Genomic DNA, 26,182 nt, shown 5'->3' with positions numbered 1-26,182 from the left:
CTGGGATTCCCTGTACTCTCTCATGAGAACGTCCTTTAATGGTCATTTGACTGTCCCTCTCTTAATGTGTCCACCTTCACCACCCTGCAGCCTTGTTTTGTTTAATAAGCATTTTTGGATATTTGCATGCGTAAAAAGGGAACTGGCCCACTTGTTTGTAGTGACACTGTTCTGTGGGCAGTGGCACACCTTCTCTCATGGCCACTGTGCAACCGTGGCAACGCTCACACTTTATTAACCTTGAGTGCACCCTGGTCCTGGGCTCCTGGGCTCTTGTTCGCTCCCCAGGTCCCTAGTCTTTCCTCCATCTGCAGAAGATGAATGAGATGAAGGACATGGGCCCCTGGGCTCCTTCTCCATCTGTTGTTGCAGAATTTTCTTTCCATCCCTGTGTCTGTCTGTTTTTGGTATAGACTTGTCCTGTGCGGGCCAAACCTGAGGATCTGAGCTCTGCCCCAGAACCCACATGGGAAAGAAAAGAATCAACTCCTGCAAATTGTCCTCTGACCACACACACCGTGACCCCTAGACAAATACGTCTAAAAATATAAAATATAATGTGATATTCTGTGATGCTTCAAAGCAAAATTAACAGTCTCAATATGTTTTACATTTTACCTTATGTTTGATTTATTTTTTTTTTTGCAATTTTCAAGGACGTACAATATTCATGTCTTGTTTGGTTGTTTTTTAAATTTTTTGTTTGGAGACTGTTTTGCATGTAGCCATGGCTGGCCTTACTGTGTGGTTAAGGTTAGCCTCACAGTTGTGGTATCCTTGCACACCTACCTCCTAAGTGCTAGGGTTATAGATGTGTCCCACCACACCCAGCTAACATTTGTATTACAGTGACCACATATGCATTTTCATATAGCTATATGCTTTATCACCTATTAATACATATTTATTTTCAACTTTGGCGATTTTAACTAATATACTCTAGAACATACTCATGAATATATATTTAACATATTTAGGGAAGACTACAACAGATTTCCAGAAGTATTTGTCAAAATGTGCTTTTATAGGCAAAGTGTAGTAGTGATCTATGCCTGTGATCTCAGCATTTGGGAGGCTGAGGCAGGAGAATTGCAAATTTGAGGCCTGTTGGAGCTACATAGTGAGACACACTCAGTATAGAAATATACACATGCATGTTGTATATGTGCTTTGTCTGGATCTTACTGATATATTGTTCTAGCTATGTACATACAGCAAATTAGATCTTGCAGTAGTCCCTGGGGACCTCAGGATCAACAAAGGGGGAGACTATAGGGCCGTCTCTGAAGTGGCTGGTTCTGTTCAGGACTTATTTAAATCCTGCTTTTTTGTCTTCTGTTGCACAGCTATCTGTTTAATGTTTTAATGGGTTTGACTCTAAGCTCTGCCCTAGTGAGCCTGACCAAATTGCCTAACCTTTCTAAGCCTTCATCTCCCTATTGGCCCCGTCATGTCTGTTCATTGTGTTCTTTTGTACTAAACACACAGAGTTCCAAGTTCAGTACTTGGTTATAAATGTCTCTTTTCTCTCTCTCTCTCTGGCCTTGGCTCCTTCCTTCCCGCCATCTTTTCTGTCTTGGGGGGAAGCTCCTTGCCTGCACCCCCTCGTGCAGCAGCTGTCGTCCAGTCGGTAGGGAGGTGATTCCGATGTGTTTCCAGGGCCAGGCTTGTGGTAGTCTTTCTAACAGTAGGTGCAGTTCTGTAGCAGTTGTGAGATGGGTCTGAGTTGCACACAGCTGAAAGCGGATTCTCTCTCACAGCTTCTCTTGGAGCGTTCTTGCTGTGGATGAAGCTCACAGATTGAAAAACCAGAGCTCCCTGCTGCACAGGACACTTTCAGAGGTAAATTCACAGGGTAGCCTGCTGCTGTTTAAGATAATCTTTTAAAGAGTGGTTTTAGTTTCACAACAAAGTTGAGCAGCAGATGCAGAGACGCCCTCCACCCCGTCCATTCATATCTTCCCTCATTACCCACATCCCCGGTCAGAGCGGTGAATTTGTTGCAGATGCTGCAACAGTTTTGAGATTATCCCTCAGAATCTGTAGCTCACAGACTCACTTTTGATATTGTGGATGCTGCTTGGTCGGGAGAAATATATAATGATGTCTACCTACCATTGAGGGATCATGCATGGTGATGTCACTGCCCGACAGTACTCTGGGGCCCTGCTTCCTCAGCCCTCCCCTAATGACCGTTACCCAGGTGCATGCCGGTAATGGTGTAATGGCTCAGGAGGGTGATGGAGGAGGGCTGCGAAGTCAGGCCTTTGTAAAAGATAGTTAGACCTGAACAGTGGAGACTTGATTGAAACTTTTTCTTTCAGTCAGATTATAGCAGGGCTAAGTGATCATTTGGGGGTGAGCAGGGCAGACAGAATATGTAATGCCTTTCCTTTTATCTTTTGTAAGGCAATGTTTGTTAAAATCCGGTTATCAAACATGACCCCAGGCCAGGAAAGTGCATTGTACGTTTGGAAGCATTTCACCTCTCTTTGATTATCTTGGCTTCTTTGCAGAAATGACCTCACTATAAATCTGTTTACTTAGCAGATACAGTGGGCATGTCGTGGCTCTTTCCCACTGTACCTGTTCCAAGAATCTAATAGCCCACAGAAAGACCAGTTCCATACCGTTGAGTATCACCTTTGTCCTCTGCTGTCATTGTTATAAAGTATGATGCATTGCTCTCATCGTCTCTCGGCCTCTCGTGCCATTCTGGAAACACGGGGATGATTGGCCTGGGAAAGGTGGACTGTCTTTCTCTTAGTTGAAAGGCTTGCTCATTTATGAGACTCCATGTTTTGATGGTGATGAAGTTTGGTCCCATCCCATAATAAATCCTGTCCAGAGAGATGTTTGATCATCGTCCTGCAGTTCCTGGCCTAGAAGTTGCAGTTTTGAATGTTCAAAAGCAGATACATTCTGTGAGGATTGCTGCCCCTCTTGGGGGTCTTCTTGCTCTCTGGTACCATTGCCTTCGTTTTAGGGACCCTTACCAGTGTCTCTTTCCCAATAGGTTTCCACGTTAGTCCATTTGTGCTGCTTCAACACAGTACCACAGGCCGGGTCAGAACGAACAGATGTTTATTTATCTTACAGTTCTGAAGGCTGGGAAGTCAGATCCAGATATAAGGTGTTGGGGACTTTGTGCTGCATTCTCATAAGGCTAAAGGGCAAGAGAGAGACGAGAAAGCTAGTTTAATGATTCTTTTAAAAGGGCTTTGATCTCGTTCAAAAGGAGCTGCTATGGCCTAATTACCTCTTGGAGGGACACCTAGTACTGCCTGCCATGTAGTGACATGAGCCCAGTGAGTGATAGCAGTTGTCATATTCTAGGTCTCTATCCTTGTAAGAGAGTGCATCATAAACTCCTGTGCCAGTGTGCTGACGTAAGGTGAGAGGAGACAGGACTGCAAGGGACCCGGGGCCTGTGGATTTGACTTGGGGAAATCAGTCTTGCTGTGGCTCCAGAGCCTGCACTTGGTATTCATCAGGAAACTGAGGCTCAGGGGATGGGCTGAGAAAAGCAGACTGGGATGTGTGAGGTTCTTTTACATGAGATTTGGATTGCAGACCATTGGATGGTTGAAAAGAAAATACGATTATTTAGGTGGTACATGATGGCACTTGGGAGGAGGGGCGAACAGATCTCATAGTTTGGAGCCAGCCTGGTCTACAGAGTGAGTTCCAGGACAGTCAGGGCTACATAGTCAGACCCTGTCTCAAAAAAAAAAAAAAAAAAAAAAGCAAAATGATGCCAAACAAACGAAACCATTTATTTGTTGGACTGAGAGGTGGGAAGGGGATTCTGTCTGCTTTCATATCTGTCTACTTTAATACTGTTTTCAGTTTGTTTACGAAAGTCAGAAGTGATCTAAAAGTGAAAACAGAGTCAGTGCCAGCGTTTATATGTCATGCTTACAGTGCAATACCAACCAGAGTGGCCATTATGTGGAGACATACTTAATATTTGATAAGGAACGTACTTGCGTACTACTTTATACACAGACCTTGTAAAGTACTACAAAGGCAGATTGTTTCTGAGTTTTATTTCCCAGCTGTAAGTTTTGATGCAAAAAAGAGGGTTCTACTTTAAATCAAAATTTTCACTCATGTCCTAGGAAAAGATAAATATCGTGACTAGTGTGACCTGTGTGAGCCTGTGGTTTTTGAACTTCTCAACTCTTTACTGAAATACACCTTGTGACTCCTGGTTACTGTTCTTAAACAAAGAAACCTCAGTCCAGAGAGTTGAAGTACTTTAAAAACACTGCCCACCAAGCAGAACTGGGGCGGATAGGTAGATAGTGAATGGGCACTTCAGAAAGAGCAAAAGGAGGTTGCCAAGACTTCTGTAGTAAGTTTAAATTGGTCATGTCACGTCATCTTTTCTTACTGCAAAAACAGCTTGTCCTCTTACGATCTCCCCCCACCCGCCTCCGAGCCAAAATCTAGAAAGATAAGGAGAGGGTAAGATGCCATGACCCACTCCCACGTTAACACTTTGGTATATCTTGTATGTGCATGTGTGTATGTGTGAATATCTGTATAGTGCCCACTGTATCTTGACATTTAAAATAAAAGACATATGGTGCATGGCTTGTCTATCTTGTTACATTAATTTTGATAGCTCCTGTTATGTCAGCTCAGGGGTTTTGCTCTCTCTTTTTGAGCAAAGCGAACTGATCTACCGAGGGATGGTGAAAAAGAGCTCCCAGGAGTGGGAGGTGTCCCTGGGGAGGGCCACTCTGCTGTTACTGTATCTCTTGAATTTTAAGTTCATCACTAATTACTAGTATTTAATTAGTGATAAGGATTTTTTTTTTTTTTTTTGGCTTTCTCGTTTGTTCCTGACTGTTGGGGCATGTCATGTAGCATAGAGTCTGGAAGCATGCAGAAGTCTTGATATGTCATTAAGGATTACAAAAGGCATTGTTTTAGTATTGATCTTGCTTCTTGCCCATAGTGAAGGGCCCGATGTGTTACCTTTTTGCTTCTTCATCTCTATGTGCACATACATACACGTCTCACTTGTCTCAGTAAGCTCCCCCAAATAGGGTGCAACCCATAATTTAACTCTCGTAAGACTGCGTGATATCAGTGTATCCCATACTCTGTAACATTTGAGCAGGAAGTGGTGTAAACTTGCGTCCTTACAACGATGTTTCCTTTGTAGGACTATTTCCTTCTTCTTTCTAGTTGAAACTGGAGTCACTTCCTTTGTCAAGTAAAACACGCAGCCTGCCCCGAGCCTGCCAGTGTCATGTACCTTGGCCATTCCCACTAAGGCGTGCTGCTCTTTGCTGGGTATCCCGGTCTTTCCTCCAGTGTGGGGTTTAATTTCGCTGCTTTGTGTGTTTGAGTTCTCAGCGGTCTTCCGTCTCCTGCTCACCGGAACGCCCATCCAGAACAGCCTCCGGGAGCTCTACTCCCTCCTCTGTGTCGTGGAGCCTGACCTCTTCTGCAGAGAACAGGTGGAAGATTTCGTTCAGCGTTACCAGGACATCGAGAAAGAGTCCAAATCAGGCAGGTCTCTCTCTTCCTAATCGTCCTCAAGAGGGTTTGGCGCAGAAGCCGCCGTCAAGTCTAATAGTTAGAAAAGAAGGGAGACAGCCAGGAGACCCGGGAGGCAAGGAGCCACAAACAGAAGGCCAGTGCTACAAGCCTCGCTGTCTTCATTTGTCGCTTATGCTTGACTCTCTGGGGCTTGTTTAGTTCATTTTTGGAAGAGGTCGGAGGGTGCCTACCACAGGCCATATCATATTCATATCATATTCAGTGTCCTGTAGCGCTGGCGTTTCTTTTTAACCATGCAGCAAAATGACGAGTTTAAGAGAGATGGGAGTGTGTGTGTGTGTGTGTGTGTGTGTGTGTGTGTTGGGATAGGGGGCATGCTTTATCCTTCATGCAGGTGGCAGCTTTCTCTTGTACCTTTGTCCCTCTGTCCCATGTAATTATCTGAATGTCCCCGTGATATTACCCTAGGGTGCTGGTACGCGGTAATGATTTTGTATGTATTGGTTGAGTATGAGTTGGAGCGGCTTTTTCCAGCAGAAATCCCGGACTACAGGCTGGAGATTTCTCCTACGTAATTCCCATGCTTAGAGTTGCCTCATAAGTTTTAGGCATCCAGTCTAATACTACACGAGCATACTGTATCACAGTGTCACTTACTGTTCTGTGAGATTCCAGTTTAGCTGGTTACTTATCCTACCTGTCCTGCAATTCTGATTTAGGATGGCTTTTGAAGTTCAAGATACCCAGTGAGGGAACAAAGGATTTGATGCCAAAAGAAACAGCTTTGAATGCTGATGACATTGGCAGTCAGCTCTGTGGTCTTGAGTAACGGACTTGGCCCTTGGAGCCATACCTGACTCTGATATTAAAACGGGCCCATCTGCTTGCCACCTTTCTAAGCTATAAAGCTGACCAATAGGATTAGATGCAAAACACCCTCCAACTAGGAGAGCCTCCCAAACCCAGGACCATTAGAAAGAATAGAGTTCTTATGTGTTCCCAGTTCCTGGGTTAAGAGCTAATGACAGTTCAAGAGGCCAAGAGCTGGAGGATGGAGGAGCAGGTAGTACAGACAGTCCTCCCCGCGTGGTGAGGCATGGGGTTTTTATGTTGTGGGACAGTGCACACTCAATGGAAAATGTATGCAAATTGTGACTGGCTGTTGACACCAGCATTCGTACGGATTTATGCGGCACAGTGTAGTGTGCTGATTCACAGATACGTTGGGTAGCCATCAGCCCAGGTAGCTGGCGTATCATCATCTCTTTATGATGAATGCTTTCAAATGCTGTCTCCTGCCAGAGTACATTGTATATGTACATGAAATTGTCAAAGAAGGTAATCAGTAAAGGTTTATATTAAAATGTTTTCTTCTTACTACTCTGAGCTATATAACACATTACTGTTAGATGTATTTAAGTGCTCAGTGTCAGTAGTTGTTAGGGAAATGTAAATCAAAGCCACAGTGAGGGCTGGAGATTGGACCCAGTGGTTAACATCACTGGCTGCTTTTCCAGAGGACCCAGGTTGGCTTCCCAGCACCCACAGGAAGGCGCACAACATCTGTAACTCCAGTTCCAAGGGATCTGACACCCTCATCTGACCTTTGTAGGTACTAAACAACATCTGGTGCCTTTACATACATGTAGGCAAAATGTTAATACACACAAAATTCAAATAAATATTAAAATACAAAAAAGAAAACACAATAAAGTACCATTTACCCCCTCCCCCACAAAAAAAAAATCGCAAATGCCAGTAAAGGCGTGGAGAGTAATGAGGAAAATAGGAATCGGGGTAAACAGTACAGTCCTGGGGTGCCAAAGAAAGCTAAAAATGCAACTACCATCATAGAACAATCCACAACATGTCCAAAGGAAACGAAACTATGCCCACACACAGCCTACTCCTCAGAATAGGCAAGCTAGAACTAACCTAAGCGCCCACCACAGGTGACTAGATAAAGATCACAAGGCCCAAATACACACCAGGATATTGCTTAGCCGTAAAAACCATGAAAGATTCTGTCTTTTCCTGGGGTAGTGACATAAGATTTTCTCCGGTCAGTCTGGGCAGGTGTCAGCCTTGAGAGCGAGGCTTCATGGTGCATCACATCGCCAGAGCTGCTGGAAAGCTGACAGTGAATGATATGAAATGCCTAACTTTTACAATTGTGTCTTTACATTTATTCTCTCTCTCTCTGTGTGTGTGTGTGTGTGTGTGTGTGTGTGTGTGTGTACAGTGTAGCACACATGTGGAGATCAGAGGACAACTTGTGGAAGTCAGTGTTTTCTTCCTACCATGTGGATTCTGGGATCAAGCTGTGGTCATCACACTTGACAGCAAACACCTTCACCCGTTGGCTGTCTTGCTGGCTCTCGGCACCGTATTTATTAATTTTATTTTGCCTGACTGAAGACTTTTTAAAGCATTTTGAAGGTAGACTAGGATAACCCACAATGTTTGGTAGGTTCAGAATATTAAATGCATTTTCAACTTAGGGTATTTCAAACTTGGGATGGATTTATTGGGTCATTACTTCATTGTAAGTCCAGGAGCGCATGCAGTGTGAAAAATGACCGCCCCGACTCAGGCTGTTTTCCATCGTGGAACGCCTCGATTCTCCACTCTTACGTATTTATCTTTCCTTACGCAGCAAGCGAGCTGCACAGGCTCTTGCAGCCATTTCTCCTGAGGCGTGTGAAAGCTCAGGTAGCCACAGAGCTCCCCAAGAAGACAGAGGTGGTGGTGTACCACGGCATGTCCGCTCTGCAGAAAAAGTACTACAAGGCCATCCTGATGAAAGACCTGGGTACGCGGCTATGGCTGTCAGAAGCTGAGAGAGTGTGGCTATCATGGAGGGAGTGCTCAGTGATCAGGCTCCTTCCCTCTGTACAAGAAGTACAAGAAGGGGCCGGAGTTTTAGACTGTGAGGGATTCTCAGGTGGGCTGGGCTTGCAGTGAGTGTGGCTGTGGCCCTTAAGAGTAACTCAGACTTGGTTGTTAGAGTTTGTTCTTTCCTTTAGCCCCATCTCCCTTACTGCCTTGAAGCAAGCACTTGTGAGCGCCCTCTGTCTTTCCAGCCCATTGGACGCTTAACGAGCTGCAAAATGCTGTTGACTCAAACCCACCGGGAGGCTTGGGAGTGAGAGGGGGAGAGGCAGAAGTGAAGCATCTCTTGATTTCCCTGACTCCCGAGCAGTTCCAGTGGGAAGTGTAAAGGTTGGCAAAGGGATAGCCAAGGTGTCCAGTTCATCTCAAACCAGAGGGATGGCTAAGCCAGCGTCACACGCGTGTTCAGTCCAGTGGGAAGGTACACAGAGCTGAGGCACGCATGGTCAGATATGTCTCCACGTCCTTGTGATTTCAGATGCATTTGAGAACGAGACAGCCAAGAAAGTCAAACTCCAGAACATCCTGACGCAGCTTCGGAAGTGTGTGGACCACCCGTATCTGTTCGATGGTGAGTGGGGTAGTGCGCTCCCTCCTCACCGTTCTCTGAACAGTCTGTCGCTAAAACCACAGCAAGGTGTGCCCTTGACCGTAGTGTGCCCCTCAGCGAGGTGTGCCAGTCATGTCTTTGGCTGCAGTGAGGGTGGCAGGTTTATGCTCAGTTTGTTGTATCAGTATTACCTGGCACATTATGCAGGTTTCCCTCCATTCTTCCTAAAATCCTCTTAGATTATGCTTTTCTTTTTTCTTTTTAACTCCAAGATCCAGTCATAGATCCTACACTGTGCTTGTTCTGTCTATTCTCTGAGAAGGTAGACATGTTCTTAAGCTTGTTTTCCTGCTGACTTCTCTGTCTCTTTCTGTCTCTGTCTCTCCCTGTCTCTCTGTCTCTGTGCCTCTCTCTGTGTCTCTCTCATAGTATTGATATTGGAGAATCGAAACCAGTGGTTCTCCAGAGCTGTAGTTTGGGTTTGCCAGAGTGTTTGCCCTCGGTCCACATCTCCTTGTCAGGGAGTCTGCTTCTGGCCAGGTACATTACTAGACGTGTTCTTTCTTTCCTAGGTGTGGAACCAGAGCCCTTTGAAGTTGGAGAGCACCTGATTGAGGCCAGTGGGAAGCTTCACCTGCTGGACAGGCTGCTGGCGTTTCTGTATTCTGGGTAGGCGGTGGGTTTACCCTGGACAGACTGCTGGCATTTCTGGGTTCACGCTTATTACTTTGAGATAGTAACTATTAAAACCTAACTGGTGAAAAGCTGTTTCTTGAGATTGGCCCAGGTTTCCTTTCTTCAGGGTCTTGGTTAGGTGTCAGCCTTCCCTGACTGCTGCTGGCCCTGCCGTCCCATTCCTCCTTAGCCTTGCTTAGTCATCCTCTGGTTAGGATTCCTAGAACCATTGGGGTCCTGATTCAGCACTGGCAGTGTCCTGATGTCTGTCTGACTCACCAGTGTGTGCTGTCCGTATCACTGTGACCTTGCTGTCCCACCTGGACAGAGGCAGCACTCATCTTTTCTTCCATGATCGCCTGTTGGCAGCTTATGTTGAATCAGTATAAACCACAGGGGCTCAGTTAATATTCCTTCCAGGTACTCTTGGGGTCTTGGCTGGGATGCTGTGCTGGGGTGCTGTGCATGCCACCACTCCCAACAGTTTTTACATGGGTTCTGGAGCGCAAGCTCAGCCCTGGTACTTGCGAGGTAGGCACTTTACTGACTGAGCCATCCCTCCTACCCCCAACCCACCCCTAGCCTGTGACTCCATCCTCCTTATTTATTTATTTATCTATTTATTTTAAAGGCCTATTTATTTTATGTGTTGGCACTTTTGCCTGCACGTATGTTACAGTTGTCAGTGTACCATGTATGTGTGGTGGCCATACACAGGTCGAAAGAGGGTGTTGAACTCCTGGAATTGGAGTTGCTGCGGTTGTCAGCTGCTTTATGGGTTCTTGGACTCAAACCCAGGTCCTCTCGAACAGGGCAGATAGCGCTCTTAACTGCTGAGCCATCTCTCCAGCCCCTGACTTCATTCCTAATCAACTCTTTACCTTTTTTCTTCTTTTGTCATGTGTCTTGGGAGATGAGATGTCATTTGCCCATTTCTAAAGTAATCAGCTCTGAATTTTTTTCTTTCTTTCTTTTTACTTGATATTTTCTTTATTTGCATTTCAAATGCTTTCTCCTTTCCAGGTCTCCCTTTCGGAAACCCCTCATCCCATCCCCCTCCCCCTGCCTCTATGAGGGTCGCCTCTGAATTTTTAACCAAAATAACTAAATACAAGTGACTTTTTCCCCAAGTAAGATTAGTGGTAGGTGGCTGGCCATGATTTTCAAGGTCTTAGAGTGTGTGTATGGGTTTGGATTTTACACTTTGCTCCCTATAAATAATGTGTCTAATCTTGCTTTTGACATGAAAGCTTGTATTTCTTGTGGTTGAACGAGTTGACATTCCAGTGAGGTCCCTGGTTCATCTGGGGCTTCCTGTAGCCTGTGATGCATTGACAGATGCCCCTGGGGATTTCTCCATTATAGTTTAAGAACGGCCACTAAGAACAGGGGACAGCGCCAGGTCTACTTATATCCTTTACATAAAGAGCAGAGAGCTTCTGAAGAAGGCTTTAGATCATGCTTCTCCCTTAGCATTCCATTTATTTATGAACTTGGACTCTTTCATACCAAAGCACTTTGCTTGAGGGAAACGTACCTTCAATATTACTAGAGTTGTCACCTTTTTTTTTTTTCCTTCTTGCCAGGGGCCATCGGGTTTTACTTTTCTCCCAGATGACACACATGCTGGATATTCTGCAGGACTATATGGACTACAGAGGTGACTCCCCCTGCCCACTGCAGTAACTGAATGTAACATTGTGCTTGCAACAGCCATACTGGGCGTGGGAGCTACAGAGAGAACATGGCGACCCACGTTACTCAGAGTCAAAAGCAGAGGAGACGTGTGGAGTAAACCCTGCGGCCTGTGGAGATGTGTGGCCGGAAATCAGCACTGGTTGTGTGGTCTGCGGAGATGGGCGCTGGGGCGAATGCTGGGGAAGTGTTCCATGTATAATAGACAAGTTTCAGTGGCAGTAACTCGGGGTCATGAAACAGTCATTTCAGCAGCTGAGCACTTACTCAGAACCAGTAGACAGATGTAAATACAGACATCTCACAATCAACAGGGGAGAGGCCGCGCCAGTTCCTCCTGTTTAGCACTGGGGGTGGGGTTATTGCGTGAGTATTCTGCTAATGTGTAATAAACGAATGTGAGGTCATGGGAAACAGCTGTGACTTTGACCTCAAGCCCCCTGGTGAAGAAGGGTCAGCTCCAGGCCTTGCAGTTTGAGTTGAACTGCAGTTAAGTCCTCTGATGCTCTAGGGCCGTGGGGCACCTAGGGCAAGGCACTCTTAGGGATCCCGGAGTACAAGCAGAGCTCATGTTCAGAGTGCTCTCGGGGTGTGGAGCGTGATGACAGGAGGAGACCCCTGCTCCAGCTTCAGAGGAAGGCAAACACTGAGCCGCCAGTCACATCCCCTCACCTGCTCCCCATACTTCTGCTTATCAAGCGCAGGCTGCCATGGGGCGGCCGTTCAGGATTACTTGGGAATGGTCAGAACTACACATGGCCGCCACTTCAACTGCGTTTAAAAGAACACGCATGTGTTATGATGAGTTCTCTTATAAGATGATTGTATTGTCTCCCTAAAGGTAGACTCCCCCCCTTGGGAATGATTAGAATTGGGGCTCTGTCTATGAAAAGGGTAAACTGCTGTCTGCTTTGGGATGGGCCGATTGTTTCCCAGAGTCCTTGAAGAAGAATTAATAGATTAATTTTCTCCTCTGTGTCAAGGCTACAGCTACGAGCGTGTGGATGGCTCCGTGAGAGGAGAGGAGAGACACCTGGCCATTAAGAACTTTGGAAACCAGCCCATTTTTGTTTTTCTCCTGAGCACCCGGGCAGGTAGGTCACACAGGTCTTGATGAGAGCAGGCAACTGATGTGGTAGGACACCTTTGTATCCCAACCATTAGTATACTCCCCGGCGTCTCTGAAAGGTGAGGCCATTACTAAGGGGTAAAAAGGAGAGAATTGAGGCCGTTGCCATGGTTGATGGAGGGGCTGGACTTCTAGCATGGGACCTTATACTCAAGCTGTGGCCCCATCAAAGAGTGGGACTGAAGCCTGAGTCCATAGAAATCATTCTATCCTGCTTTGACTCCTGCCCTGGGAGTGTCCAGAGAGATTTCTATGGGAAGTTGTATCCACAGGCATGGATGCGGATCTTCTTCCCAGCTGTGACTGGGGGGTGAGGGCCTCTCTGCTAGTTCTTTTCCTCTAACAGCAGAAGCTTAAAATGCAGTTATAGCAAAATTGCTAGCTACTTAGAATTATCACAATGTCGATATATATATATATATATATATATATATGTACATATATATATATATATAACTTCAGTCATAAATATTATTTATCATATTTGTGGTATGTTATCAAGAAGAGGGTGCATTCTCTGTGTTATTAAATAATTTGGCATTAGCTTTTGGAAGTGATTTTTTTTCACACTTTGGTTCGTCTTTAAATAACTTTAACTCATAGTCTTAGTTTCGTTATTTTATTTCTTTAAGAAAACTTTTTACTTATATGTATGTGCCTGCCTGTTTCTGTGTGCATCATCTACATCAGGTGCACTTGGAGGGGAGAAGAGGGTGTCAGGTCCCCGGGACTGGAGTTACAGATATGTGCATGAGCAAGAGCATGCTCTCTGCAAGAGCAGTGCGCACTCCTACCCACCTCTCCAGCCCCTCATTACCTTATTTCTGATTAATTGAAATCCCCCTGGAATAGCCGTTGTGAATACAGAGATGCGTGTCTCTCTATTAGAGACCAGCATCTCCGTGAAAAGCTTCAGTCTTATTAGGAAGCATTCACCGAGTGATTAGCGTAATAAGGGCATGTAGAAGAAGCACTAGATAGAATCCGTGGAGAAGAGATTATTTTGCCAGAGTATGCCTTATCTGTCTAATAAAGAGAATAATGCATGATGTAATCAGATCCTCCCCGCCGCCCTTTCCCCCAAGGCCACAGCCTGCATCTCAGTCCTTCGTCTCTATCATCGTCTGTCTCTAGTAGTCTGAGGAGAAACCTAAAGCGTTAGTCAGGTCAACCATAGCGGGAACACAGTTCTGTTGTGATAGTTAAACATTTCATCATCCCCCTGTCCAGAGAACAGCTTTTTGTTTGAAATGTCTGAGGTTACGAAGGACGAGCTGGCCGCGTTGTAGTTGATTTCCTTGGAGGCCCCTGAGCAGATCCAGGGGGAACAGAAGCACTGGGCATCCCTTTTGCAGGAGCAGACTGTGGGACTCGTGGGACTCCCTGTCATGGTTTAGCTGCAGGTCTGCAGCGGTTCACCTTCCAGTGTTCAAGTGTCTCTGTGAGTGAGTCATATGGCCACCAGGGGGCAGTGACAGCTCATGAATATGTCTCACACAATTATGAGCAGACTTACTAAAAAGCTCATGGGCTTGAGTGCATGCATGCTTGTGTGGCGGGTACAGAGCCCTAGGCACCTTCCTGGCACTGCAGAGGAAGGGGAACTCACCCCTTGTGGAGGAGAGCTGCATTTAATAGCCTTAACCCAGGAAAGATAGCGCACACCTTAGTATCCAATCACCAAACCACCGGTGGTGATGTCGCACATTTCTAAATGAGACGAGTACCTGGGAGGTGTTCAAGGTGTTCAAGGTGTTCAGAAAACAAGAACTGGCTCTGGAGCTAGCGTGGTGGGAGAGCCTGCTGCACTGGGTGCTCAGGAAGCTTAGAATTAAGGACTGCCTCAGCCAGAAGCTAGAGGTAACCCTGGTCTCAGAAAGGAAAAGAAAAGAAAAGAAAAGAGGCAAAAAGGAAAGAAAGAAAGAAAAGGAAAAACTCCAATGGCAACCACAAAAGCCCAGAAGATGGTTCAAGAGCCACACTTGGAAGACTCACTCAGTCTTAGGTCTTTTATCCTCTAGCTGTGCAACTTTGAATAAGTGTTCTGACTTCCCTGTGCTCCCACCTCCATATCAACAAAAGGTGATGATGAAAGGCCAGAGCCCATAGGTTGTTGTGTGGGGTATAAGAGAGGGTCTGGCGCATTGCTCAAAAGTAGAAATGGTGTCTATTGTTCTAGCCTTGCTAGGTAACTTGGCACGGCTCAGTAATCAGTCATTATCGGCCCTTTATTCCAGGTTTCGTTTTATATGAAAGTTTAATTAAAGTATTCCTGCCCGCCTTGTCTTGAGCCCCAGCTGGGAGTCGGTAGTCCTTCTGAGAAGCAACCTTTAATTCATGCTCTCAGAATAAGCCCCATCAGGCTCCCTTGTTTCAGCTGTGATCTCTAATGACCCTGACAAGAGCCGGTCCATTTTGTATTAGTTTTCACATTAATCAAAGAGAAAAGGCTGTAATGTGCTTTCACGGTCCTTTTAATTCCCGGAACCCATGGTTGCTCCTCACCCCTTTCCCTGCAGCACCAAAGAAAACCCAGAAAGTGACCGTCGTTCTGTCACACTGCGTCTGGTCAGAGTGAACACGGTTAAAGAATGCCTGTCGAAGGTTTTCTGTAGTTAGTGGGGGACACGACACAGGATGTGGGGGGACCGGACACTGTACACGGTCTCTCGTTCTGCCCAGGAGCAGCAACACCCCTCCTCCTCAGCATATCAGGGATCCTGCTACCTAGCCTGGCTTGTGAGTGTGGGTTAAGGGCTCTCCCCTTACGAACGCCCACACAGGTTGGCCCGTGCTCACAGCTCCTTTCTGAAGGAGCGAGTGTCTATTTCTCTGCAGACTGTCCTAGGCAAAATGCAGCCAAGTGTCTTAAATGGGGGGCAGGAGTGGCCGATATAAAACTGCTCCACTCTCCTGACTTGAGCATCTTCCTCTGTTGCTTGTCAATACTCCTCCTCCATTCTGCTGTGTGTGATGATTCAGTCCTCCGAAATCAGGCCGTAGGAGGTTAGGGGAGCAAGTGCGACCATGCCAGGCTCTGGGACTGAGGGCGAGCATCTGTCTGACTGTGGCTCATCAGTGAGAGCCTGTCTGGACCATCGTATTCTCCCGTCCTTGTCTGTCTTGGGTGACACTTTCCCTACCCTGTTCCAGGTGGAGTGGGCATGAACTTAACAGCGGCAGACACCGTCATTTTTGTCGACAGCGACTTCAACCCTCAGAATGACTTGCAGGCGGCCGCCAGAGCTCACCGAATTGGCCAGAACAAGTGAGTGAGTTGGGCATCAATGGTTTTCCACTTGCTCGGTCTGTTAGACACCCCTGGGCTGGGAAGGAGGGAGACACACAGTCCTTGGTGACAGCACCAAATGGGGAATGGAGAGACCCCAGTGTGAGCCTAGTGTCGCTGTCGGCTCCTGCAGCCGCATCAGCTGGGTCACACCATAGTCCAGACTCATTTTGTTGAACAAAAAGTCAGATTATGAAAGGATTATAAGGAGTCTTTAGAAGTTATTTATTCAGCGAGCTAAGAACCACCTCGGAAGGAAGGAAGGAAGGAAGGAAGGAAGGAAGGAAGGAAGGAAGGAAGGAAGAAAGAAAGAAAGAAAGAAAGACAGACCAACCAAGGTCAACACAAAATGAACTCAATAGTGTTTTCATAGATTTGTCTCATATTGCTTAATTTGGGCATTTTTCATCTTATTGGTCTTTTGCTTATATGTTATGGTTTCCAATGTTGAGTTTTTATGGGTTTTATTTGTGTGTGCATATGTGTATGTGTGTGGGTGTGTGTGTATATGTGTGCATGCGCATATACGTACATGTTTCTTGTGGTTTTTTTCTGGTTTGTTCTTGGGTTTTTCCCCCCTCTCTTTTTTATTAAGAGAGAAAGTCAGCCTGGAGTTGGACGGGTGGGGAGGAGCTAGGAGGAGGTAGGACCTTGGCCCCAAGGATGATAACGCACCTGAAAGGTTTTCCTTGGCCACAGATGGCATACGTTCCTTCCTACCTCCATCCTTGCCTGCACTATTTGGAAAAGTTCATAGGTAACTGAAGGCCAGCTGTATCTTTCAAGTCCTCAGGGCCCAATCAAAGCATCCTTGTAGAAATGCCCTGTATACAGTGCTTGCTTTTGCTTCCTTCCAGGTGTCTTTTCCTGACTTCGTACATGCTTATCACACTGCTGTTGTTTGACTCGCTCACAGGTCTGTTAAAGTCATCCGGCTGATCGGCCGCGACACCGTGGAAGAAATCGTGTATAGGAAGGCGGCCTCCAAACTGCAGCTTACCAACATGGTCATAGAAGGAGGTCATTTCACACCAGGAGCCCAGAAACCTTCAGCCGAGGCCGACTTCCAGGTTAGGATCTCTTCTGATCCGAAGGCTCATCAGGACAAGGAGCCTGCCTTGGTGCCTGTTGTGTGCAGGGAGCTGTGGGGGTAAAAAATGAGCATGATACACGTGTGTGCATGTGCATGTGCGTGTGCATGTGCGTGTGTATACACACACACAGGGGGTGTGGGGGAGAGTTGCGTGCTGGGCTGTCTAACCTGGATTTAAACCCACGCCTCATCAGTCGTTGATTGCCTGTCTTGAAGCAGACGCCATAACCTCAGGAATCTACGTTCTTTGCTTTTCTCAAAGTGAGGGCTCTATTAGTTATGTCTGAGGACACTGAAAACTGGAGGATTACAAACAAAACCCAAGCTAATCATAGCAGTCAATTCTGTACCTCTGTCTTAGTTTCTTTTCTTCTTGCTTTGACAAAACACCAGACAAAAATCAACTTAACAGGTTTATTTTAGCTCACATTTCAAACTCAGCATGGCAGGGAAGTCAAATCCTCAGGAGCCCAAAGCAGCTGGTGCCATCATAGCCACAGCAAAAAGGCGGGAGCCATGTTGTGTGTGCATAACCAATTTCTGTATGGTCCAGCATACAAACACAGGAAGTGCTGTGCCCACTCCTGGTGCAGCTCCTCCCACCTCAGTGAACCTAACCACCATGAGCTCTTCCAGTGTGGCTGGATGGCGTGAGCACAGACTCTTTCCTCCGAGTCCTATCACAAGTAGTTGGCTTTCTTTGGGTTTTAGTGCCAAATGCAAAGCCAGTTGTATTGGTTACATATAGCAATATTAAATGTAAATATATCCAGATGTTGGTGCGTCAACAAACTGTCTAAGGCATTTACAAGCTATTATAGTATACCTTAAAGGTTTCTAAGTTACAGATACAGTGAGCTAGAGATAAACTGTCCAGTCATAAAGGCAAGATGCAAGTGAGCCTGAGTTACTGTTTGAGAATATGCAGAGTTGGGAGCTAGGAGATCTGAGCCTTGTGTGGATGTCACAGCAAATGGATGAGGGGACTCAAGGAACAGTGAAGGAAGGAAGCAGAAGAGAGTCTCTGACCAGGCGTTGGAATCGGCCTTTGCCACAGTGGTGTCCGTGGCACCCTGGGGTAGGAAAGCAGGTCTCCAGAGGAGCCAGCCGATGATGAGATCTGGAGGGTTAGCAGGGAGAGTCCAGCCAAGTCTGACTTCTCTTGAGCTCTCTAGGAAATGTTCAAATGACCGTATTTTTCCAAAGGGCATAGGAAGCTTATTCTAAGTATATCATTATGGAGGCTGAGAAAGTCAGTCACTCTGATAATCCTGTATCACCCATCTGCTTACCCATCACCCAGCTGTTAAAGCCTGCCTGGCGTGTTTCACCTGTGATGGACAGGAAACGCTGGCTGTCCATCAGAGAAGGAACGTGTCCCAGCCGTGAGCAAGTCACCCGCATCCCTACAGCTCTTTCTTTTTTTGTTTTTTTGTTTTTGTTTTTTGTTTTTTTTTTGAGACAGTTTTTCTGTGTAGCAGAATTAACTAGACTTTTTTTGTCTTCTCTGTCCAAGTTAAGTGAGATTCTCAAATTCGGCTTGGATAAACTGCTGTCCTCTGAGGGGAGCTCCATGGAGGATATAGACCTGAAGTCCATCCTGGGAGAAACCAAAGATGGCCAGTGGACCCCTGATGCTCTGCCCGCAGCAGCAGCAGCAGGAGGAGGAAGCCTAGAACCAGAGGAAGGAAGTGAATTGGAATCCAGGTCTTATGGTGTGCGATCCATTCTGTGTTGACTTGTGTGCGGGGTGGGAGGTGTGGGTCTCTCAGGCCTCTCATGGCACTCTGGTCTTCCTGGCAGTCTGTTACAGAGGCAGGTCTTTCTCAGAGTGTGCTTTTGTCCTTCGTAGTGATAGAACCTAGTGGGGAAACCCCCACTCAATTCCCAATCTGGCGCGCACCCAAAGAATCACGAAAAGGCCTTGATGTAATTACAGGAGGTAGTTTAATGACGGAGCTCCGGACCGACATGCATCCCACACAGGAGATAACGAATGTTGGCCACGAGGCTCGAAAGCTAGGGGTTTTTATGGGGTAAGGGGTTTAGGGGTGTGGAATTCAGCATAGCGACACACTATTGGCTTATTCAAACATCAGCAGAAAAATTACATGTATGTGCAGGGTGTCAGAGTTCTGTGAGTTGTTGACTCAGTTCAGATAGCCCTATTATGTCTTCACATTCCCCTTTATCTTATGGTCAAGCTGTTCCCAGGAATGTTTTAACTACGGGGCATACCCAGGTTTGTTTTTCTTTTTTCTCAGCCCCAGGCAGCCTCTAGGCTCACAAACAACCAGCAATTTATGAGTATTTAATATGACTTACAGGTCTTGAAATTTCATCTTTCTTTCAGTAGCTGTCCCGGCTGAGTTCTGGGCCCTCGGCTGTGGTCTATGCCGTGCTGTGTGTGTAATGGTGGCTCTTTAATGTCTATACATTTCCAGAATTCTATCACCTCCTTTACTAGATTTGTTCTTTTCATTATTTCTATGAGTGTGTGTCATTTATTTTTCTAGCTTTTGAATTCTAGTTTTCTCAAACTATGATCTCATAAGATGCAAGACATACTATTCTTTTTTTTTTAACATTTGGTAAGATGTAAAAGATTAAATAGGTGGTGGTACACACACCTTTAAACCCAGCACTTGGGAGGCAGAGGCAGGTGGATCTCTGAGTTAGAGGTCAGCTTGGGCTACATAGCAAGACCATGTCTCAAAAACAACCACAAACAAGCAGGGGGATTTGATTTGTGGCCTAGGATGGATGAGTTTTAGAGACCATCCTGTGGGCTGCAGAGGCTGTATCCTGCTCCTGTTGGAGGAACTCTTCCGTTTGTTCTGTGCAACAGTTTATCTCTGAGGTCACTTTGCTGTTTCTTAGTTTGGTCGACCTCTCTGGACATGAGAGTGGGTACTGAAATCTCTACTATTATCAAATCAGGTCCTGCCTGACCTTGTATGTCTGATACTGTTTGTTTTTTATTAAATTGGAAGCCCCAGTGTTGGTGTCCATATTTAAATCGTCTTACCTGTCTAATAAACAGCTCTCCTCAGTGTATAGTCGGCCTCTTTCCTGACTTTCTCTTTGCTTCCCTGACAGATGTCTTCCACATTCCACCCGCAGTTGTGGTATCTCAGCCTGGTGTATTTCTTGGAGACAATCGATGGATAAGATTTATTTTATTTTAATTAATTAATTTTTTTTTTTTTTTTTTTGCCAGCTAGCTCATCTGTGACTCTTTGAGTTCATTTGCCTTTCAGTTGTTATTGAGATCACTACCATACTGTAATTTTGTTGGCTCTTTGTTCTTTGTTATTTTCCTGTCTTGTGTTAGTATTAGGGTTTGCTTGTGTACTGTGGGTATGAGGGATTTCTTCCCTGCTCTCCCTTATTCTTCTTCTCAGGACTTTTATTCTTTCCTGTGTGTTCATGACAGACTCTCTTCCTCCCCCTCTGTGTAGAGTATTCCTGTAAGTACCTTCTGCACTGCAGGCTTGGTGGTCATGAACTACGTTTGTTTGTGCTTGCCTTGAAATGTCCTAGTCCTTCCACGTTCCTCACTCCCCCACCCCTCTGTGTGTGTGTGTGTGTGTGTGTGTGTGTGTGTGGTCTGTGTGTGTGTGTGTGGTCTCTGTGTGTGTGTATGTATGTGTGTGTGTATATGTGTATGGTGTGTGTGTGGTCTTTGTATGTGTGTGTGTGTGTGTATGGGTATGGTGTGGTGTGTGCGGTCTTTGTGGTTATGTGTGTGTGGTCTGTGTGTGTGTGTGTGGTCTGTGTGTGTGTGTGGTCTATGTGTGTGTGTATGTGTGTGGTCTCTGTATGTGTGTGTGTGTGTGTATGTGTGTATATGTATGGTGTGGTCTGTGTGTATGGGTATGGTGTGGTGTGTGCGGTCTGTGTGGTTATGTGTGTGTGGTCTGTGTGTGTGTGTGTGTGTGTGTGTGTGTGTGTGTGTATGGGTATGGGTGTGTGAGTGTGTGAGTGTGTGGTACAGGTGCATGTTTGTATATGGATGCGTGGATGCACATGTGGATACTAGAAGAGGGTGTTATGTGTCTCCGACTCACCCTCAGCCTTATTCCTTCAAGGCAGGGTCTCTCCCTGAACTTGGGGCTCACTTTTCTGTCTAGGCTGGCAGCCAGCAAGGCCCAGCAGTTCTCTTCTCTCTGTCCCCAACAGTGTGAGGGTGACAGGTGTGCGGGGGAACATGCCCAGCTTGTCTATAATCATGAGGATCAAACTCAGCTCTCCGTGCGTGAATGTAGGTTTGTTTTATATAAGATTTACTTATTTTTATTTTGTGTGTTTGGGTTTCTGTGCACCACATGCCTGAGGAGGCCAGAAAAGGGTATAGGATCTCCTGGGATTGGAGTTACAGATGGCTGTGCGCTGTCCTGTGGGTGCTGGGGATCAAACCTAGGTTTGCTGGAAGAACAGCAGCTGCTTTTACCCCCTGGGCCATCTCCCCAAACCCTGGATGTTGTGTTTGTTGACCCTGGCTGCCATCTTTGAGATTCTTCCTGCTTGGTTAGCATTTTGGTGAATCCTCTGTTTCATTATTTGATTCATTGGATTTCTCATTTTCAACAATCCTCTTTGTTTCTTTCTTTCTTTTTTTTTTTTTCTTGTTCAAAAAAATCTCTTTTCTCAGTTTTATTCCTTTCATCCCCATTGGTGCTTTTTTCATCCGTTTGAAACCCTCCTCTGTGTTACTGATTCTTCTCCAGTCCTGGATTCATCTATTTGAATGTAGCCTCAGGTCACTGATCAGGTGTGGTCTTTCTCTGGCATTGTCCTTAGTTTAGTGTCTTTGAGTTCAGTAGCTGAGTTGTGATTGTTGAGAGATCCGTGCTGCCTAGCTTGTTCTGTTTCTTGTGTTCCGATGTCTTGGGCCACAGTGTTGTAGGTAGCTTGAGAGTTTGATCTGCCAGCTGGCCCCAGAGCTGTCAAGCCGAGGTAAGCTCAGTTGATGAGATCTGTCCTGCCACCAGGGCAGGGCTGTCTCTCCCTGTGCATTTCTTAGATTGGACCAGCCTTCTGCCACCTGCATGTATCTGCTTGTTAGTGGCTGGCCCTCCTGCTTGTCATAGCTACCTCCCAGGACCTTCCCTAACCTGGGTTAGGGCGAGCCAACTTGAAGCTCCCCACCTGTGCATGCCCCTTCATCTCAGACCCATGGAGTAGGTTTTTGGTTTGCTTGTTTGTTTGTTTATCAGTAGAGTCTCCAGATGGCATTCAAGTTGCTGCCTTCCAAGTGTGATGTAGTGGTTTCTCTCTGAGGCTGACCTGTGGTTAGAGGAGTTAACATCTCACCAAAGCCTGCAGCTGAGATTTCAAGAGCTGCAGGCTTGTCTGGAGGGTCAGCTCGCTTACCTCTGTGCCAAGGTTTCTGCCCTTCTTACTTCCTTCCACCCCTCACCTGCTGGGGGCTTTGCTTTTCTTCCATGCAGCTGTCTTCTCTCGGCGGCTCTTTGTTGGAAGGCTTTCTCCTCCTTCCTGAATTTCCAAAGCTCCTCCAATAGGCCTGTCTTTGGGATAAAGTCTTTTTCTATGACTGCTGTCACACAGAGACAGCCTTTAGTCTGCCATCTTACCCCAAACTGAATGGGGTAAACTGAACCCCAATACTTTTTTAGTTTATTTTAAAGATTTATTTTTATTTTATGTGTGTGAGTGTCCTGCCTGCATGTGTGTGTTTGTGCACCTCATGTATGCACCGCCTGAGGAGGTCAGAAGGTCCCCTGGGACTGGAGTTATGGACAGTAGTTAGCTGCCATGTGAATGCTGGGACTGAAGCAGGCCCTCTGCAAGAACAGCAGGCATTCTTAAGTGCCAAGCCATCTCTCAGTCCTGAATAGTAAATCCAACTTAGGCTCATGAGCAGTGCAGACTGTGTTGTGCGCAAGACTCATGTGTACAACACACGTGGTTCTCTCTGCACCCCCAACTGTGGTTAGTGTTCCAAATTTTTGGATTTGAAGTGTTTGTCTATTCATTTGTTGGGGTCTTAATATATCCCAGGCTGGCCTCAAACCACTATTGGATCTTTGGGTTTGAAATTCTGATGCCCCGACACCCACCTCCGTGCCGGGATGACAGGTGGTTGGGGTGCTAGGGCTTGTATGCAGAGCTTTGTGCATGCTGGGTAAGTACTCTGCCACCTGAGCTACATTGCTAGCCCACTGGAGTGTGTCTGCGTGAAGAATGCTCCCCGATGTCTCGTGGCTGTTGTCAGTGACTGCTCTCCTGTACCAGCAGTGACTGGAAGTAAATGTTTCTAACTCAGGCCGCCTTCTGCCTGAGAACTGGGCCCTTATAACCTGGGGCGACAGGTAGGCCAGGCACTCCCTTGCCTTCTCTCTCCCTGTGCAGTAGCACGGTGAGAAGGGGACAGTCACCCCCACAGCTCCAGCACACACAGAGCACAGTGCTTTCCAAACTTCCTGCCTGCATTTACTTCCTAGTGTCCTAACTTTTCTTGGTGGCTATTGCTCTGGTGCCGGGTCTCAGCCTGTCCGCACTACCTCTCGTGCTACTGGAGCCCCTCTGCTCGCTCGCCTGTTCAGTGTGTGCCTGGCTCTGGACCTGTTGGCACCCGATTGGGTGCCCATCTCTCTGTTCACTTGCAAATGCAAGTCTATAGGACTTTCTGACTCCTCGTTTCATAGCAGGCATGGACTAGGGGGGGGATTCTCATGGGATGCCAGGCAGCTGGTCACTTGAGGGGACACTGCTCTTTGACCTTTGTCATGTTTGATCTTTAAAATTCGCATGATAGCATCCCATTTGTATTCTTTGAGAGGCTTTCTTGTCCTCCGATTTAATTGTATCCTGCTGTCAGCTCAAGGCTGTGATGCTGCCCTGAGTCTTCCTTGAGAACTGTTGTTGCAGGACTAGAACGTGGATTACCAGAAGGACATTGGTTGTACTTTGAAAAAGATCCCCTGCCCACTTGTCCATGGCTTGCCTTTTTCTTCATGTTGTCTGTCTGTCTGTCTGTCTGTCTGTCTCTCTTTCTCCATTTTGTTTTGGAATCTTTTCATTCTTGCTCAGTCTCCTAGAACATGCCTGGTGTCCACTGGTGTTCTAGCCGGAGTGCTGGTATGGGGACAGGAGGCTAACAGGCAGCCCTGCCATGAGCGCATAGATACTGCCAGGGCCCTGCTCCAACATGAGTGAGCAGATTTTGCACAGAGGGAGCCGTCCTACACGTTCATATATGAAGTGTTTAATTGGCCAGTGTAGAGACAAATTCTCTAATATTATCCATGCAGAGTGAGGGTTGACATAAGCTCTTTGGTTTAAGCTGAAAAGGAGGGTATATCCGTGGCTGAGCGTGTCTGTGTTTGGGGCATGCAGATATTCCCTTCAGGCCCCACCTGTGATACTCTGCACTTGTGAACGCTAGGCTTTTGGAGGGTGGAGAGGGTCTGTCCTCATGGTTAACCTCGGCTGAGCACTGCCCCTCTGCTTCCGTGGCTCATGTTGATCTGTTGTTCCCTGCAGCCACTGCACGCCCTCTGGAGAGTGCTGAGCGTTTCCATTTACCATCGCCTCATATGTCTCTCTTAAAACCCCGTTACTGTCATTTAGAGGTCTCAGGTGAAGGGAGAAATAGATGCATGTGGCCGTATTTTTAAGTTACATTTGATTACCTTAAATGCCAAAGCTTACATCCATTTTTTCACCCACTTAGATTAATTTCAGCTTATTCTTCTAACATTTGCCAGAACAAAATAAAATTGCCATGTTTTCAGAAAGATCATTACACTTTTAAGTCAATCTGACTGCTAAAAAATTACATATTTTTAGGCAGGCCAACTGCTAAGGAAAAAAAATCCCCCATAGAATTAACATTTGGAAGCTTATCTTTGATGAACGGGTCTAGTCTCCCTGTGTGGTAGGTGGCTGAACTGGCAGAGTTTATATGAGGGTCTAGGGCAGAGGTTCTCACCTTTCCTAACGCTGTGACCCCTTAATCCAATTCCTCCTGTTGTGATGACCACCAGCCTTACAGTTATTTTTGTTGCTACTTCCTAACTTTAACTTTTGCTGTTATGAATCGTAACATGTTATGAATTGTAACATGCTGTTATGAATCTGATGGTAAGGATATCTGACAGGCAACCCCTGTGAAAGGTTCGTTCAACCCCCAGAAGGGTTGAGACCCAGGTTGAGGACCCATGGTCTGGGGTGTGGTTTCAGCCTCTCTTGGCTGCGGTCTGAGGGTGCAGGGTTTAAAACAGCATCAGTGGCTATGAAAGACTAGTCAATAAAGCAGCCCCAGCAGAAAATCCCAAATATGATTGGTTTATTGTGAACTCCAGGGTTTTTCAAAGGCACATTTATGTTAGAAGTTAGCATTTCATGGTGTCTGTGGCTACGCATGTTGACTGTTTTGACACTTCTCAGGGCTTTATTTTCTCCTCTTCCGCTTGCTGATAGAGCATCTCACTGAAAGCCCCCCGCTGATTTAATTAGCAAATGCCAATTAGAATTACAGCTGGTTAGAGTTTGGTACAAGTGTGAAGCAATTGATCTCCTGGGAGTGAAAATGTTTTGCTTTTGTACCCTCCAGGGAAAACACACTTATAGCTGACTTCCCAGCGCTCCAGTGAAAATACACGGCTTGGCAACATGAGCTGTTAAGTGTGCCTTGGTCTCTTGTCCTCACCTGTGTATGGGTGCTGATCACGGATGATGCTCGCTTGATTCCTGGTCTTCACTGTTCACCCCGCCTCACCAAGCTTCCGTCCGTCTGTAAAACAGCCTTACAAATGCGTGCTTTGCCCTTTTACACAGTTACAAACTAGATGTTGCAACCCTATAGGTGGAACAACAATATGAACTAACCAGTACCCGGGAGCTCTTGTCTTTAGCTGCATATGTATCAAAAGATGGCCTAGTCGGCCATCACTGCAGAGAGGCCCATTGGACTTGCAAACTTTATATGCCCCAGTACAGGGGAACGCCAGGGCCAAAAAGGGGGAGTGGGTGGGTAGGGGATTGGGGGGGGTGGGTATGGAGGACCTTTGGGATAGCATTGAAAATGTAAACGAGGAAAATACCTAATTAAAAAAAAATTAAAAAACAAAAGAAATAAAATAACCATTTCAACCTAAAAAAAGAAAAAAAAAAGAGTACTCGATGCTCGCCTGGGTCATTTTCTGCTCCCCGTGCTGGGTAACTGACCGCTGCCTGCAGCCCCGGCTCTGGGGGATCTGAAACCCTCTTCTAGCCCCCACAGGCACAGTACTCATGTGTACAAACCCATCATGTTTGGGTGCACACAATTAAAAATAAAGCAGAGACCTCACAGAACGAGTGCTGCTCAGGAAC

At 46.3% G+C, this 26,182-nt stretch overlaps 1 protein-coding gene across 4 annotated transcripts in view; it reads left to right on the top strand.

Moving 5' to 3' along the window:
• Chd1l (chromodomain helicase DNA binding protein 1-like) overlaps positions 1 to 26,182 on the top strand; it is a 49,483-nt gene that overhangs the window by 10,689 nt on the left and 12,612 nt on the right. For 2 of the 4 annotated variants that reach the window (XM_017319700.2, NM_026539.2), the window contains 10 exons: positions 1,761 to 1,842; positions 5,364 to 5,526; positions 8,174 to 8,329; positions 8,888 to 8,980; positions 9,532 to 9,628; positions 11,221 to 11,294; positions 12,313 to 12,423; positions 15,612 to 15,726; positions 16,664 to 16,817; positions 18,357 to 18,555. In XM_017319700.2, coding sequence (XP_017175189.1) covers positions 1,761 to 1,842; positions 5,364 to 5,526; positions 8,174 to 8,329; positions 8,888 to 8,980; positions 9,532 to 9,628; positions 11,221 to 11,294; positions 12,313 to 12,423; positions 15,612 to 15,726; positions 16,664 to 16,817; positions 18,357 to 18,555 — 1,244 coding nt within the window. Of the gene's footprint in view, positions 1 to 1,760; positions 1,843 to 5,363; positions 5,527 to 8,173; positions 8,330 to 8,887; positions 8,981 to 9,531; positions 9,629 to 11,220; positions 11,295 to 12,312; positions 12,424 to 15,611; positions 15,727 to 16,663; positions 16,818 to 18,356; positions 18,556 to 25,421; positions 25,734 to 26,182 lie in introns of those variants that run through there. The other 2 variants (XM_017319701.2, XM_017319699.2) reach the window with 2 other exon arrangements.

This window comes from Mus musculus, chromosome 3 (assembly GCF_000001635.26).
Source record: "Mus musculus strain C57BL/6J chromosome 3, GRCm38.p6 C57BL/6J".
NCBI classification, from domain to species: Eukaryota; Metazoa; Chordata; class Mammalia; order Rodentia; family Muridae; genus Mus; species Mus musculus.
The sequence above is the reverse complement of the archived record's forward strand: the minus strand, read 5'-3'. Positions and strand labels throughout refer to the sequence as shown.